Raw genomic sequence first — 16,659 nt, forward strand, 5'->3', positions numbered from 1 at the left:
GCAACATAGTATTATGGGAAATGCCGAAATAAATATTTAAACAACTCTTTAAAGAAAACACAACTTCTGCTCATTTTTTGATACAGTGCTTTTTGGCCTATCAAAACATATCCTCTTGTTAGTTCAGTAGTTCAGGTACTAAGAATACCATTAAGCTAAATAGTTTGTTAGATGAAGGTTAGGACAGCTATTTCTAGCATTTGGTGAAGACCAGACAGTATGCCTTGGTGTGCATGGGTGTGTGTGTGAGAGAGAGAGAGAGAGATGCAAAAATTAGGCTCATTAGTAGGAATTTAAGTGCCCCAAATGATCCTAAATCCCCTCCCTCTTCTCAGCCTGCTCAGTCCTCTCAGCTGACTTGGCTTTGTGAAAAATTTAGGGGAGGATACTGGGTTCTCACCCACACCAATACAGGAACAATTTCAGCATGGTGAGTAATCGACTACTGAAAAACTGCACTCCTAAGCATGAATACCTACATCTACTCGAACATATCTACTCTACTTAAAACATGCATTTTCATGCCCTGCTGCACTTCTCTGTGCTATTTTATGGATAAAAGCAGGCACTAATAATGTCGAAAGTCTTGCTGGAATGGGAAAATGGCAGACCCTGAAACATCCTTCCACGACTCAGATTTGTATAAGGTAAGAAAAAAAAAACCTCTGATAACAAAAAAGTTTGATATTAAATATATAGAAGCTACATCACAGGACTGAAAACAGTTATCACAGTGATCTTTGCCTTTTAACCTTCCCAGAATGTATTTTGCAATCCAGCATTTGAGCCAGACAATGAGCATGACGAAATCAAAACAGAAGTATTTAAGGTTGCCATATCCTCAGAACCCGTCAACAGTCCTACAACTCGTAAGTATCCCTTAGCATTTTAATGGGAAATTTCAAATTTCTTATTTTTTATTCTAATTTTGAAGAAAAAAATATATATATTTTATATTATAGTTATTAATATAGTATTTTAATATAGTTTAATATAAAAAATATAGTTATTATTTTATATATAATATAATATAGTTATTATTTTTAATATAGTTATTATTTTCATACCTGGGTAGTTGAAACAAATTTCATACCTGGGTAGTTGAAACATTCTAAACATCAATTTTTGTAGTTACAGATACACTGAATTTTTAAAACAATGAAGGGTTTAATGTTACCTTCTACTGAGGCTTGCCCTACAGTCTAACCCCTTAAATTATATTGAAAAATAAAGGTTAAGTTTAATTTTTGCAATTAAAAAAATATATTTTGATTTATATTAAAATGTGCTTTTATTATATTTATTTATTAACAATTGCTTTTGTTATATTAGAAGATTTAAGTATCTGACTTGTCTGAAAGGGATTGTAAAATTGTATTGTAAAATTTAGGTCACAACCAAAATGTTAATATCACCAAATTACATACTTTTATATAAAAAAATAAATAAAAAATTAAAAAAGAAAAACAATACAATAGGATTATTTTACATAACAAGATTATGAGTTGTTTCAGTACCTGGGACTGAGCAAGACCTGTTTCAGTTTTGATGAAATTTCAGTGTTGATGGAGTTTTATAAATAGAGAGTTATATACAGAAATTATATAAAATTGTGACTATACATGAGAAGATTTTACTGTACACTTAATTACTTTATAAATGTATTTATATAGTTATTGTCACACAAATAAACATTTTAAATGTGAAAGTAGATTTTTTTTATTTATTTTGCACCATACTGTATATGACCAGGAAATGCAGTGATATTGTCTTATGTGTGTAATAGTGATTTGTAGGATCTCATGCAATGTGTACTTTCCATTTTCCTGCTCTGACACTTCTGATACAGATCATAAAAGATTTTACAATTATTAATTTTGTCTGCACTTTATATCTGTACTGTCGGACTGCTGCTGCCACCATCCATATATCCATATATATATATATATATATATATATATATATATATATATATATATATATATATACTCTTATACACTTTTTAAAAAAAAATCCCTTCATATATTTTTCAGGTATGTATTTTTCTTATATTTAATATTTTTGTTCATATTTGTCTTTATTATATACATTTTGTATGTATATATTTTCTTTATATTTTATATTTTTCTATATTTTCTTTTTATGTTGGAACAGTTGTACAAAGCATTTCACTGCAAGTCGCACTGTGTATGGTTATGCCTGTGACAAATAAAATTAGAATTTTTGAATTTAATAGAATTAGTATTGGTTAGTATTTGTCCTCACTGTTCTCACTTGCCTGCTTTGCTGGCTGTGGTATTGCAGGAGGCAGCAGCGTGTTTGCTCTGTGCGTGGTGTGTGTGAGGAGACAGTGGTGTAGCTGGGGAGCACTGGTGTTTTCAGCAGTTGCTCTGTTGTTGTTGGCTGTCCTGGGACTCACACTAGCACTTGTTCTCATACGTGAGTGAGCAGCACTCGTACTCTTATTGCAATAATGATACAGATCACGCAGAGTGTAATTTTGTGATATTACTGATGTTTATGGTGTTTACTGTACACTGCATAAATGTTGATGCTTATGATTTTATTATCAAATCATTTGTAGCTGCCTATTCCTGTTGTGTAGACTGTATAGTGGCTCATCTTTTACAAACAATGATGATTCACTCATTATAAAGCAATTTTTGCAATGGACTTACTAATTAATTGCTTTTGGACTATTGTAATGCCAAGCTATTTGTTTGTGCAGAGAGGTGTTTGTGTAGAGTTTTTAAAAAGTTACTTTTATTTGTGTCCTTTTCACAGATATGAATGGAGACCCTGCTGAAGGAAGAGTGTTGTCTCTAAACTCCTGGAGTGGAGACAGCGTTCAGCAAAGTCTTATCCCAAATCCCACTATTCCTCTTCCTGAATACAGCTCACCCATGCCACACCTTGAGCAAGAGCCCATACCATATACAAGTACATTTTTGGCCTTTTTAATGTTTTATTTTACAAATAAAAGACTTGTCACTTTCAGTATCATTTAAAGTTCAGCCGCTTCTATCATTTGAACCTCCCATCTTCCAGAATGTGGAGGGGTCCTGACTGAATCAGAGGGAACTATCAGCTCCCCCAACCATCCAGGCCCATATCCTCCTGACTCCATGTGTGTGTGGGTGATCAGGATGTCTCCCCCATCTCTGGTGCAGCTCTACATCTCCTCCTTGGCCATTGAGGGACCAGGACCATGCCTTTTTGATTGGCTGGAGCTTAGAGAAGAGGGAGAGCATACCACCACAGTCACCAGGTCAGCCTTGCTCGTCATCAAAAACCGTTTATGCACAACTGTAAACATAAACATTGTAATATGCTCATCCCAGGACTAATATTCACAATATACTCATACTGAACATCCATGAAACACAAGGAGTTCTCCAAATATCTCCAAAAACTAATAACATAACATTAAAACCCACACAGAAATGGAGCAAATGCAAATCAATACAAATGTAATTTGATTAAGCCTACAAATTAGTCAAATTAAAGTCCCTCTACCTCTAGGTTCTGTGGTAATGTGGCTCCACCCACTGTGAACACTAACAGCAGCACTGTATGGGTTTCATTCCGATCTGATAGCAGTATTGGGGGTAACGGCTTCATTGCACAGTATCACGCCATCCTTCCATGGCAAAGTAAGTGTATTTATGTTCATAGTGTAATGTGTTTTATGTTGGAAGTAGTCTCTGAACTCCATACTTTCAGTCAAAAATAGCCATTATTTCCCTGGAAATGGAGAAGATGAAAAGTTGTAGCCGTAAGATGTGTAAAAGTCTCTTACATTTAGAGAATGATTCATGTCTCTGATACTGGAGAATTGTGCTGTATTCTGCTGAGGTCCATTGTTACTGAGAGAACCCTGGATATGCATTAAATGAACCATACAGTATTCTGTACACAGAACTACATAAAGTGCAAAATTGTTCAATAAGTGTAACGCAAGTGTGCAAAAGTACACTTCCAATAAAAGCAACAAGGCCAGCATAAATACAATAAATACGCAAGCAGTACACACCAAATACATGGAAGAGTAGAATCATCATCAGGATTTGGTGTAATTGTTCAAAGCTGAGCAGACAGACTATGTCAATTACATAACATCATAAAGCAATATTAATAGCTGCATATGAGGGCGACTACAGTCCAAAAGGTGTGTGGGTGTGAGGTGTGTCACAGGTTTTGTGGTATAAAAATAATATAAATAAATAAGACCAGTGGAATTCACTTTTGGATAATTATTCTTGGTATGTGTGGTGTTTGCTGTTAGAAAGCTGCTCTCCAGAGGAGTTTATGTGCGATAGCGGCCGTTGCCTGTTGCCTGTGTCTGTGTGTGACAGCCAGCTGAACTGTCAGGACCAGACAGATGAGGCCAACTGCAGCCACAAACACATGGGTAAGAGCTCTGAATTCCCACATTAATTAGTACATGGTTAACTGTACTATGCATGTAGTGGGAGAGTGGATTGTTGGCCTTTCACATAAAATTAATAATTCTGTCTCTCCTAATTTCTGTATTGCTGCACAGACTGTGGAGGTGAAAAGACAGGTCCAAGTGGCTCAATGTCCAGTCCAAATCACCCAAAGCCTTATCCTCACCAGCAGGCAAGTGTCACTTTCAGCAAACTAGTGATGAGAGCAAATAATCAACTAATACAGTACCTTAATCATTTATTAAAATACTGCTCTGAATTAATTAATCTAAAATACTACTCTAAACTCTTATTTGATGAAACCAAGGAAAAATGTGTAGTAAATGTGTAGAATCAAAGAGAAATCCCTCCCAATAGCTAACACACACTCTGTGTATGCCAATGTTAGTGCTTTTAAAAAATGTTAGCAAAAAATCACTATTTCATGTAGCAACCATTTTATTCAGAAAACAGCAAAAAAGGAGGTACAACACTGGAAGCTGGTGTTTGAATATAATTGGCTGATTTGGATATTAATGTACAATCAACAGGAGATGCATTTGATTACAACTATAAATGCATGTAGTTAAAATCTTATCAGAAAACCATCCAAATACAAGTCACATGAAATGTCCAGGTATAAGAGGGGTCTTAGTCTCATCCATATATCTCTGCTGCACTTTCTCAGAGATGTACATGGCTTATATCTGCAGAGAAAGGCCAAGTTATACAACTGAGTTTCCATAACTTCAGCCTGGAGACTCAAGATGTCTGTGAGTTTGACTATGTTGAGGTTCATGATAGTAGCAGCACTGGAGACAGCAATATCCTAGGCAGGTGAGAATGCTATATCTAAATTGCTGTTTATCTTTCATATTTCTTCTTACCAGCACCAGCACAGTACAGATGCCTGAAAACAAAAATACTACCTAATTTTATTGTATTTCACATGTGGCTTCTCAACCACTATAGATGTGTCAGCAAAGCAAGTGGAAAAATATCAGCCCAAATAGTGAAGAAATCTAAAGTGCATTTCACTTTTCACTGCATGAATCTACAGTCTGGGCTAGAAAGAAATCAGATTCAGTCTCACTTCTTCATAACATTCTGTATATTTTTCTTACAACCATTGCTGGTACTGTTGTGTTAGCTAGTTAGACCATTTATACCAGCCGCCTCTGATTATTCTGCTAGATAAAATCATTGCATCTCCCTCTAATGGTTGCTATAGATACTGTGGCTCAGACCTCCCTCCTGACCTCACCTCCACTGGGCCCGTGATGAGTGTGGTGTTTGTGGCTGATGAAGGTGTGGCTGACAGTGGCTTTTATGCCTCCTATCAGGTCATCACTCTCTCAGAGAGTGAGTATTATATGGGCTGTGACTATATGCTTAGACTTGACAGTTCTTTCATAGGTCACTGGGGTGCAGACACAACATTAACAATTATCACTGTAAATAGTATGCTCTGTAAAACAGGTGACAAGATACCAGATATAAATAAACAGATATACAGTAGCACCACCTTATTATGCAACAATATAAATGACTATTACTACCCTTTATGTCAGTTATCACGTGTGTTAATTAAAGAGATTTATGAATATATGTATGAATATATAACATTTCATGTTTGTGGGTTAATTTTACTCTATTAAGGAGGCTGCAGTCCAGGGCAGTCTGCCTGCAGCACAGGGGAATGTCTGCACCATGACTGGTTCTGTGATGGCTGGAAAGACTGTGCAGATGGTTCAGATGAGCAAAACTGCAGCAACTCCACCTATCCCTTGTTCAGTAAGAACACACATGCACTGCTGAGATGCAACCATAAGTAATATAATAATTTTTTTTCTTAATGCCTGTGCATTGCTGTGAACATAATAGGATAACCTTATAACCTCTCCTTTAAAGCTGGCATATGTAACATTTATGTTTAAAGATTAAAGAATAATTATGTGTTTTTTGTTAAAATATATATATATATATATATATATATATATATATATATATATATATAAGTAGCAATATTGGAGATATTGGATAAAAAAAATACTCCAAAGTAGCAATACTGGAGACACTGTTTACCTGGAAAGTAGAGCAGTTGGGTCTGTTCTGACTCCAGATTTTCAGAGGTCATACACTATATAGCCAAAAGTATGTGGACACCTGACCATCACACCCTTCCCCAAACTGTTTGACGCACACAATTGTATAGGACGTTTTTGTATGCTGTAGCATTACAGTTTCCCTTCACTGGAACTAAGAGGCCCAAACCTGTTCCAGGATGATAATGCCCCTGTGCACAATGTGAGGTGTATGAACACATGGTTTTCCAAGATTGGCATGGAAGAACTCAAGTGGCCTGCACAGAACCCTGACCTCAACCCCACTGAACACCTTTGGGATGAACTGGAATGCCCCAGGCCTCCTCACCCAACATCAGTGCCTGATCTCACTATCGCTCTTATGGCTGAATGAACAAATGGAGTGGAGGTTATTAAACAGCAAAGGGGGACTAAATCTGGAATGAGAATTTCAAAAAGGGTGTGATGGTCAGGTGTACACAAACTTTTTGGCCATATAGTTTACATCAGCACACCCCAACCTTAGGCTACTATTGATCATACTAATCAGTAATATTACCATCCTAAGGGTGTTGTTAGTCACTGGTCTGGTAGTACTAGTTTGAGGATATGATTTTGGCCACAAATTATTTCTGTAAATTGCTTTGGATGACGGCCTCTGTCAACTGTAAATGTAAATGACAAGGTTTTGAAGCAACCAGGTGGATAAAACTGGAAGATATCCTATCTGGCTTTACTGGTGGTCAAGCCAAGAAAAGAGGGAGTGACCCAACCTGAGCTAAAACAATGATCATTTTTGGCTTGGCTTTTTTTTTTTTTTTAAGAGATAGCAACAATTTCAACATCCACTTTTATTGCCGAACAGTCAAGATATATTAATTATCCAGCTAGCTAGCATATTATGGAATCTGTAGATAATATGTGAATTTGTATTTGCTAGCTAGGCAACATTACCTAGTACTGCTAACATGCTAATGGAATTTGTCTCAAATAGCTAACTACAATGAGCAGTCTGACTCACTTTCTACTTTCTTCAATAACTTTAGGCTAACTCTTTCTAGTACGTTTACCTGTGATACTGTTGCTAATGAACACAATAAAGGTTTTATTATTTTCATAAAACTTCTGTAATATTGAGCAGACCACAATAATGGCAGTAGATAATTTCATCTTTAGACAATATTTCATTCACAAACACTTGAAGACTTCCTGAATGTATACCGTGAGATCCCTCTGAGAGAAGGAAGAGGGGTGTGCAGCTCAAATAATGTTACAGATGATTGCTTCTTACAGTAACAATTCCACCAGAGAGAGCTCCAAAAAAATTAAATCACCAGAAGTTACATATTACTGATTTAATATTAATAGACTGAACCACTGTAACCTGGAAATGAAGTGACTATGGCTTTATCCAGACTGTCTCAGGTTCACTCCAATATACTAACATTCCTTATTTAAAAAGCTGATCTGTTCTCCATTACCTTTCCTTCACTGCCCATTTCATTTGCAATTTTAATCATTATCTGCTACAGCTTCATCTTGTGAGCCCATTCAGGTGGAGATGTGCCAAGGTCTGAGCTATAATCTCACGTCCTTCCCCAACATATGGCTCTCCATTGCTGATCAGAGAGAGGCTGCTTATGTGCTTCGTCAGTACAGTGTACGTAATGACACCCAGGATCCTGCTTGTTATGTTCAGTGTATTGTATTTTTTTACATATTTACATCCTCCTCTTTGGTCAGGTGCTGATGGAGTTGGATTGTTTTAAGCCCCTGCGGCAGCTCATGTGTGCGCTGTTCGTGCCGCAGTGCAGTGTGCAGGGTGGTGTGCTGCAGCCATGCAGCTCCGTGTGTTCAGCGGCACAGCACCAGTGTGCACGTGATCTGGAGCTCTTCAGCCTCAGCTGGCCCTTTAACTGTCACCTGCTGCCTGACTCACACGACCCCAAGCAGTGCTCCATGCCATAGACAACACTGCTTACACTGACTCGTTTCAAACCATGACTCAGCATTATTGAATTTCTGCTGCAGATTTTTCAGTGTTTTTATTAGTTTAATTCAAGCTTACTTTTGTCAGGGTGCTCCAAAAATATTCTTTTATACCATACTGATATACTTTTTTGTAATATCAATGAACTACGTTGTATTTCTTATTTATACCCTTTTAGTTTGCTCAGCTACAGAATTAAACTGCGGCCAGAATCTGCATCTTATCTGCCTCAGCCGGTCTTTCAACTGCCATATGCTGTCCAAGCTCCCGTATGTCTCGCAGCATAGAGACTCTCATGTCAAACCATGACTAACTGCTTAAGTGGCTGGGGATAATTTCAGTGACCTCATATCTCTTTTTTTTTTTTTTTGGACACAACTGTGTCCTTCCTAATGGCTAGTTTATGTTCTTATTTGACTGATCATTATCAGTATGTACATGTAAATGGTGACTGCTCTATGCATACTAAGGTAAAGTTTGGTGTTCTGCAAGGTTCTGTTTTAGGCCCACTTCTTTATTCTTTATATATGCTACCTCTGGGTAAAATTATTCGTAAACATGGTATTACCTATTACTGTTATGCTGATGGCACACAGTTGTATGTTTCAGCAAAGCCATATGAGAGACACCAGCTTAATAAAGTTGAGGAATGAGTAATGGACATTAAACAATGGATGCTTATTAACTTCCTTCTACTTAATTCTGACAAGACAGAAGTATCAGAAATAATCAGAAGTAATCAGAAATATTGCTAAGATAAGAAATATAATGTCACTACATGATGCAGAAAACCTAGTTCATGCTTTTGTTACCGCTAGGTTGGATTATTGTAATGCTTTACGGTCTGGATGTTCCAGTAGGTGTATAAACAAGCTCTTCTTACTATGTTCTTACTAGAACCAGAAGATATGACCACATCGACCCTATCTTATCCACTCTGAATTGGCTCCCAATCAAATTTCACATTGATTATAAAATACTACTATTGACCTATAAAGCACTGAATGGTCTGGAGCCACAGAACCTGAGCGAACTTTTGGTCTTTTATGATCCGCCACGACTACTTCGATCAAAGGTGCAGGCTACTGGTTGGTACCTCGAATAGTGAAAGCTACAGCAGGGGGTAGAGCTTTCTCTTACAAAGCCCCACAGTTATGGAACAGCCTTCCACTTAGTGTTCGGGGCTCAGACACAGTCTTACGCAATGGAGCAGGGTTCTGTAGGGTTCACAGGCATAGAGTGCTGTGGTGAACTGGGATGTTTGGATGTTGTCACCCTCCCACTCTCACACATTCACTCAGGTTTGTTGACGGTGGAGTCGCTGGCCGCTTCATGTCTCAGGGCGCCCTCATGTCTGTGTTACCTTCTGGCTCTCCCTTTTAGTTATGCTGTCATAGCCAGTCATGATAGAGTCCCAGCTTGCACTCTGCACAGAATGTATATATTCTTTAACCATTACTTGGCAATTAGCATACCTAACAATCTCTCTCTCTTTCTCTCTCTTGAGCTACACATACTACTCCTGAGATGCCAGTGATTCTGACCCCTTCTGCTCTCCGGACCTGCCTGATCCATCCTGATGCCCTACTTCTGGTTGGAGTTCTAATCACTTGGAAAGCACTCGTAGCTGCTGAGGATGGCCCCTCACAGAAAGCCTAAAGATACATGAGATTACTGTGGATGGTACCACTTAGAAACCATGAAGATTGCTTTGGACTTCAATTGATATTAACAGGTTTGCTATGATGGCTTAGGACTACAATTGCTATGATAGCTTTAGGACTGCTACTCCCACGAACAGTTTTGCACTCAAGTCTCTATCAGTGAACAGTTGATAACGTCAACAAAATAGACTTCATGTGAAAACTATAATGAATTTTCATGGTTACACAATTGCACTTTTTGACTATATAGTATATAGTTATAGAAGGGAAATTATTTACAATGTCCATTGTTAAAGGTGCTATACAAATAAATTTAACTGAAATTATGTTTGTTACAGTGGGTTATGAAATTTTTATAAACATACACATTATATATATATATATATATGTATATATATATCTTGAGTGCATCGGTACTTTAAATAAATAAAAACAGAAAAGTAAAATGATTTAACCAATTAACATGCCAGAATGGACCGGTATATTATGAATTGTATAGAAGTGGGTTTGAGAGTAAATTATTGTCATACTTGTGTCTTCTGTTTGCACTTGTTGAATAAATGACTAAATCTGGAAAATTCCTGACCATATTAAATTGAGAAGGGTGGGGGCAGGGGTTCAGATAGTAAACAGATAGTAAACAAACATATTATATGAGAATGATTATTTATTGGACATATAAAAGGCAGACATATAGAATGTATAACATCTGGTACAAAGTTGTGTCTTGATAGTAGTCAACAGTACTTATTTTTCCACACTGATATTCTCTAAAGCAGCAAATTCAGTAAACTGCAAATGCTTGTAGATATTTATACATTATTCCAGCCTTCTTGAAAAGTCTGATTAGATTCTTTAAGAAAAACTGCTTATCAATAAAACCATTCATTATTAAACAAAACACACAACACAGTTTCAAAATTATGTTCACTCAGCACAAATATTTGCAAAGTTTGTACTGAATTCTACCACTCATGATTCGATTATTACAAGCAAACAGTGATGTCGTTACTTAAACTTTCAACATTTTTGAAGACCTAATCTTCTGTGGTACTACAACTGCTACACTGGCATAATGAGCTTGAGTGTGTGGTCCAATGCTATTGCAGTCAGGCCCCAGATTCTATACTTATCACTGTGAAACACAGGAAGAGTGTATCCATAGTGATTACCAGTGCGAAAATGTGTATAGCCTCGGTTCTGAGGGTTGCATAGATGGGCAACAGTCAGGGTGAAGATCTCCTCCACCTTTAGGACACAGAAGAAGTCAAGCGAAGCAAGCCAAGCAATCATCATCTAAGGACTATTTCAACGACATTATTTACCTCACTTGGGTTGGGATGGAGTGTTAGAGTCTCTAGTGGCCCAAGGTTAGCTAACACAGGTGCAATCATCATTCCTGTCTGAAAAGATAATGGAAGAGGATGAACGTAAATGCTGAATGATGGTTACATTTTTTCTTTAATATAAGCAACTATTCTAAACTCTTTAAAGGGGAACAGACAGTTTTTAATAGTGGAAAGTGCTGAATCATGCCAGCTTTGACAAAATGTCAATATTTACCATGAAAGCTATTTCAGGGGAAAAGAAAAGTGATCAATTATGTCATTGTGTCTGCATCCAGAAGCTGGATTTAACTATTACAGGTACATTACTATTACAGTACAGGTGTGGCCACATCCCCCACCCTGGAACGGTGTAACAGAAGTATGGGAGATGTAGGAAGTAATACATCTTAGCGTCTGTGGTAACAGTTTCACTTAACAGTATACTGATGAATTATGTTTACTGGATAGCTGATCACAAGACTATCTGACTGAGTAGCTTGTTTTGAAGTTAACCTGTCAACCTTTTGAAGTTGATTTAGCTAGTGTCCAATTATGTTATTGTGCTGGATTAGATGATATAACTGTAACAGTCATGTCTGTAAAAATCTTTAGCAGGTCAGGTTACAGATGATTGGGGTTTAATCCACCAGTAGTTCAAACTCACCACATCACTCAGTGGCTTCAGAACCCCCCACACTTCGTCTTCAGTCACATTAATCCCCAGTTCTTCCCTGGCTTCCCGCAGGGCTGTTTCCACAATGTTTCTGTCAGAGGGGTCTTGCTTTCCCCCTGCAAAACTGCACAAAAAAAGACAGTGTTTTCTAGCTGAAAGTAAATTTTCCTTTAAATATGAAGATCCCATTTAAAGAAGCTAATATGCAAAAAGGAAAGAAAAAAATTATAAAACTATACAATGGCTAGTTGATAGTGTACATAATGATTAACCTTTCAACTGCAGTTGTCATGCAATAAGACTTTATGTGGAAATTAATGTGGGATGCTGCTTTCCTGTGTTGTGCTTTTCACTGTACTCTCTGTGAATGCCTCTGAACATTATGTTCAACCCCACTCAGTCTAGTCTTGGTAAACTACGATTTAAGAACACTTATTTTCATGTTCCACGTGGCAAAGAATAACAAAAGATAGAATAAAATTGTGTTTTTCCCCCCAAAGGTGCTTTTTAGTTAATCTGCTCTTATGACTAATAACAACTAGGCAGCTTTACTTTACTATAAGCATTAACATGGTGTATGGCAGCAAAATAAGCTTGCAGGTTTTGAAAACCAAAGAGCATAATTCCTAACAAGTAATTATGTCTGCTGTCATTGATGTCAATATTTCGTCAAGCCTTTTTGTAAAAAGAATATCTCCAAAGTGTAATACATCAATTTTCAAGCATTGAATATCTCTCAGTTCTGCATATTTCTCACTCCTGTTGCCAGTACAGAAAGTTTTCATTTGTTTCTGGCCACAGTTTAACATGAGGTTTGGATCAAGGGAAATATGCCTACTAAACAAGTAATGGATGCATGAAAGTAATAAGACACAGTGACTGAGGAAGATCCATGCGCCCCTTTTTTCTTGCAAATTCTCACTATTCTTCCCTTTTGTTTTGTAACTCCTGTTTATGACAGAAAGGTGGGGATAACTTTGGTGACCCCTGATTTACTCATTATAAAACTAACTAAGGATGTACAAATCTGATAATGGGTATAGGTATCTGGACCAATACTGGTTTGAAATGCAGGTCAGTAGTGGATGAGATTTGATATATTTTTCAATCCAACCCAACTGTTTATTTTATGCCATGAATGTGGGGCGGAAACAAAGCAGGGCCCCAAGGTGCGGTTTGGGAAACATTCTTTGAGGCCAAATCCAACATACCTGACATCACCTTTGTGTCTTCCCCTCAGTTTGCTGGATCTAAGGGTGAAAAGAAAGGCAGGCTCTCCCCCTACTGTGCACAGAGACACAAGCACAGCTGCCCGGCTCTTCCCTGTCTCCTTCTCATACAGTGCAGTGTTGGACTGCAGGTGGCCTCTGCAGCGTTCCTCATTCTTGGCTGATAGACAGTCTTCAAAAGCAGCCTGCTGTGGGACTCTCCTGTGCAAACCACACATTTGGGATTTTAGAGGTCCAAGATGGCTCCATCGCTCTTGATACGAAGTCCAGAGCCCTTTACTTAACTCATATGATCTAGTGAAGGATATGGCCCCTGTGTTATGGTAGCTCTTCTGACTTTTACCGCTGCTGTTTAGATCTGCTCTCCACTTATCCACAGAATCTCTGTGTTTGCCTGTATGGTTTTCAGGTAGTAGGCACTTGTTAGGAACACAGTCCCTGAGGATGAAATTATCTGAAACAGTGCTATTTGAACTGTACTGAACATTTATTTTACACACTGATAGGAAGTCAGTAGTGTCTGCAGGATTGATAGAGCAGCTTGTGTTACCAAGGCAAGAAAAAGGTTTTTGAAGAGTTTTTTGTGAAACATATTTACTGTTCTTTGGCTCAGATATATAATGTTTCCTCTGTGTTCCTCTCTCGCTACTGACCATGCAAAATGGCTGGGAGAGGAGGCTATTGCACACTGTCTCTCCAAGATTTTTCTTCTTGTTGAGTGTCCCAAATAGTGATCTATGTGTCCCCAGTAGGTATGCTGATGTCCAAAACTGAGCACTCCTAAACATCCTGATGAAAACAAGAGACAGAATGACCTACATTATAGCAAATCAAGATATCTGTGATTGCTGTGATTTAATTAACCTAACCTCTATCCATCACATTTGCAGTGTTTGTGCAATTACCACAGACAAAACTTTCAACATATATTTCCCTTTACTGATGCAAGAATGGAAAACCAGTTGACATCACTTACACCGGAAGTCTAAGGATAGTTGTTGGATTCTGTCAACAGATATTTAAAAAATACCGCAAATGTAAACAATTTAACAGTTGTGTTAGGATGAGGCAGACAAGGGGGACTGTCTTACCAAAGCATTTATCTTCGGTTATCTTACTTTTTAGTGCTAAAGTAATACATTAAAATGTCATTTTGCTTATTTTTCTTTTTCCCAGAGGTTTTTTTATTTTTATTCCATGCACAATCAAACTCATAAAACTAGGTTGGTAATTCTTCCCTCTGAACAAGCTGTCCCACCTCTTACAGAGTGAGTTATACAGCTTAATTAACTCAATTAAATTGCCACTGACTGCAAACAAAGGCAATGTGCAAAAGACACATTTCACTTTAACATCTCATGACTTTATTTATTGACAACTGCCCTTCCATTATTAGTTAGACTTTAGTTTCAAGTTAATAGATTTTCCACGCCTTACAAAACACAACATGTGTTTGCAGTACTCTCATATATGCTACAGGTGCAGTACATTTAGGTTGAAGGTTAGAGTTTAGGTTTAAAATTCTACAGTATTTCTTTAAGACAATAAATCACTGCTACTCTCTTACAACATGCAAAGGATTAGCAATAATACTGAGAAGGATGTTTAGCTATAAGGCACAGGTTTAAACCCTGATCATGGAGTACCCTCGGTCCTACACATTTTATTAACATGCCTGGTTCAACTAATTAACTAAGTAACAGCATTTCTTCAGTTAAAGTGTGTGTGTTAGACCAGGGAAAATGTGTAGGACATGGAGGTAATCCGAAACCAAGGTTGGGAACCTGTGCTATAAGGGATCACATCGGGATCTTTCAAACTGTGAAAAGAAAATAAAGGATCAGGTGCATCAAGGATACATATATTTAGTTCTACAATGTTAAAGCACTTCTTAGTTTTTCCTAGATCTAGCACAGCTGACTCAACTATCTGACTACTTAAAAGAAATAATATGAAATGAATCAGATGTGTTAAAGGAAAAATGGGAGACAGGGCAGAAGAGCAGTCCTGCAGGATACCTGGGACTGGGACTGGTGCTGGTGCGTGTGTCTTCTACAACATGTGCTGAATTTATAGAAATGTAGGCTTTGTTTGTTGTTTCATTCTCAACTCTGTGAAATTTCCCAGCTATAATGAATGTTGTATCTTACAGTGCTCTCAATGTATTTATTTTTATGACTTTTAAAAAGCTCCCATTGGATGGGTATGCGGTTTCAGTTAGGCTTTTAGCTGAACAAAAGCAACAGAAGCTACTGAAGTTACTGATCATTAGAACAAATCTGTTCCTGAACTCATGGCAGTTACAGTAACTACAGTAGGTCAGGTTAGAGTTTCTGGACATGAGCAATGGTGGCTTTCACCAACAGCTTTCGTAACATTAATATGCTAACAGATTAACACCAGGTCTGTGTCAGTCCCTCAGAAAGAAATATCAGATACTATTGAACTTTATTCACATGTTAATTAGATATAAATAAACTATTTCTAGCTTGTTTTAATATTTGCTGTAACATTATCCATCAGTCGAAAGTAACCAGTAACGTTACTAAGCACAGTCCGAGCGGTCATTAGCATTAGCACGACACCGCTACCTCACTGCCAAGTACACGGTCATTAAGATAATAAAAATAAAAAAATAAAAATCTTTTTCTGAGACATTTATACCAGAACAAGCTGGTTAACATCAAAAACAAATCAATACTCAAACTAAACACGTTCATTCAGCTGTTTTCCTCAAGGCACTCACCTTTAGCATAAACACACAGGCTTTTCCGGTGCTCTGCTGGTTGCCAGGTCTGTGTAAATGCCCCTGCTGGGTGCTGCTGGTCCTGAAGACTTTTTCCCTCCTTAAATCTTCAAGTTAATAAATATTCTCGTTTCCTTTCAAGTTAAAACACTAGAAATTAAATGTTTAATTTCCAAATTAATCCTCTTTTATCGTAACACCAGCATAATAAATTTGTAGCAGTAGATAAGTTGTATTTTTGGAGTCTATTCTGGGAATGCTGTGTGTGAGGCAGGAATACACCAGTCCAGTGATTGAACACCAGTCCATCACAGGCACCACACACACACACACACACACACACACACACACACACACACACACACACCCCTAGGGGCAATTAGTGGAGCCAATCCACCCAAGTTCACACACTTCCCAGTGAGTTTTTTTTTTTTAGCCATGTTTGCCAGAGGATGGACTGTAAGGGTGTTGATGGTAACTGACAGGTGTAGCTGAGGGGAGTTCCTCACCCATACATG

The 16,659-nt window shown here is 37.6% G+C and overlaps 2 protein-coding genes across 5 annotated transcripts; one reads left to right on the top strand and one right to left on the bottom strand.

Annotated features, from left to right (window-relative positions):
* Positions 1-87: 87 nt before the first annotated feature.
* mfrp (membrane frizzled-related protein) lies at positions 88-10,679 on the top strand. Of its 4 annotated transcripts, none has more exons than XM_026934947.3 (14): positions 88-430; positions 563-647; positions 761-869; positions 2,305-2,439; positions 2,785-2,940; positions 3,049-3,268; positions 3,523-3,653; positions 4,286-4,411; positions 4,544-4,620; positions 5,116-5,264; positions 5,659-5,789; positions 6,087-6,221; positions 8,044-8,171; positions 8,255-10,151. In XM_026934947.3, the coding sequence occupies exons 2-14, from the start codon at positions 603-605 to the stop codon at positions 8,477-8,479; spliced, it is 1,767 nt and encodes a 588-aa protein (XP_026790748.3). In that variant the 5' UTR covers positions 88-430; positions 563-602; the 3' UTR covers positions 8,480-10,151. The 4 variants fall into 4 exon arrangements, with proteins under 4 accessions (XP_026790748.3, XP_053095854.1, XP_026790749.3 ...); XM_053239879.1 differs by having other exon boundaries at positions 566-647; XM_026934948.3 differs by lacking the exon at positions 88-430 and having other exon boundaries at positions 467-647; positions 5,659-5,735.
* Positions 10,680-10,814: 135 nt separating this feature from the next.
* Positions 10,815-16,405, bottom strand: nudt8 (nudix (nucleoside diphosphate linked moiety X)-type motif 8). Its single transcript, XM_026934694.3, has 5 exons — positions 16,142-16,405; positions 13,378-14,184; positions 12,158-12,290; positions 11,491-11,568; positions 10,815-11,413 (listed from the first exon to the last, which is right to left on the bottom strand). The coding sequence occupies exons 2-5, from the start codon at positions 14,181-14,183 to the stop codon at positions 11,228-11,230; spliced, it is 1,203 nt and encodes a 400-aa protein (XP_026790495.3). The 5' UTR covers position 14,184; positions 16,142-16,405; the 3' UTR covers positions 10,815-11,227.
* Positions 16,406-16,659: the final 254 nt, after the last annotated feature.

Source organism: Pangasianodon hypophthalmus, chromosome 14, assembly GCF_027358585.1.
Source record: "Pangasianodon hypophthalmus isolate fPanHyp1 chromosome 14, fPanHyp1.pri, whole genome shotgun sequence".
In the NCBI taxonomy this organism is placed as follows: Eukaryota; Metazoa; Chordata; class Actinopteri; order Siluriformes; family Pangasiidae; genus Pangasianodon; species Pangasianodon hypophthalmus.

Bases quoted from the DNA above. Each gene is read 5' to 3' on its own strand.
- nudt8 (XM_026934694.3), bottom strand. From the start codon at position 14,183: ATGTTTAGGAGTGCTCAGTTTTGGACATCAGCATACCTACTGGGGACA. The intron at 11,569-12,157 runs GTGAGTTTGAAC...TTATCTTTTCAG, and splicing joins TGAAGCCACTGAGTGATGTG to ACAGGAATGATGATTGCACC. The intron at 11,414-11,490 runs GTAAATAATGTC...TGTGTCCTAAAG, and splicing joins TCCATCCCAACCCAAGTGAG to GTGGAGGAGATCTTCACCCT.
- mfrp (XM_026934947.3), top strand. From the start codon at position 603: ATGGCAGACCCTGAAACATCCTTCCACGACTCAGATTTGTATAAG. The intron at 3,654-4,285 runs GTAAGTGTATTT...GTTTGCTGTTAG, and splicing joins CGCCATCCTTCCATGGCAAA to AAAGCTGCTCTCCAGAGGAG. The intron at 4,621-5,115 runs GCAAGTGTCACT...GCACTTTCTCAG, and splicing joins AGCCTTATCCTCACCAGCAG to AGATGTACATGGCTTATATC.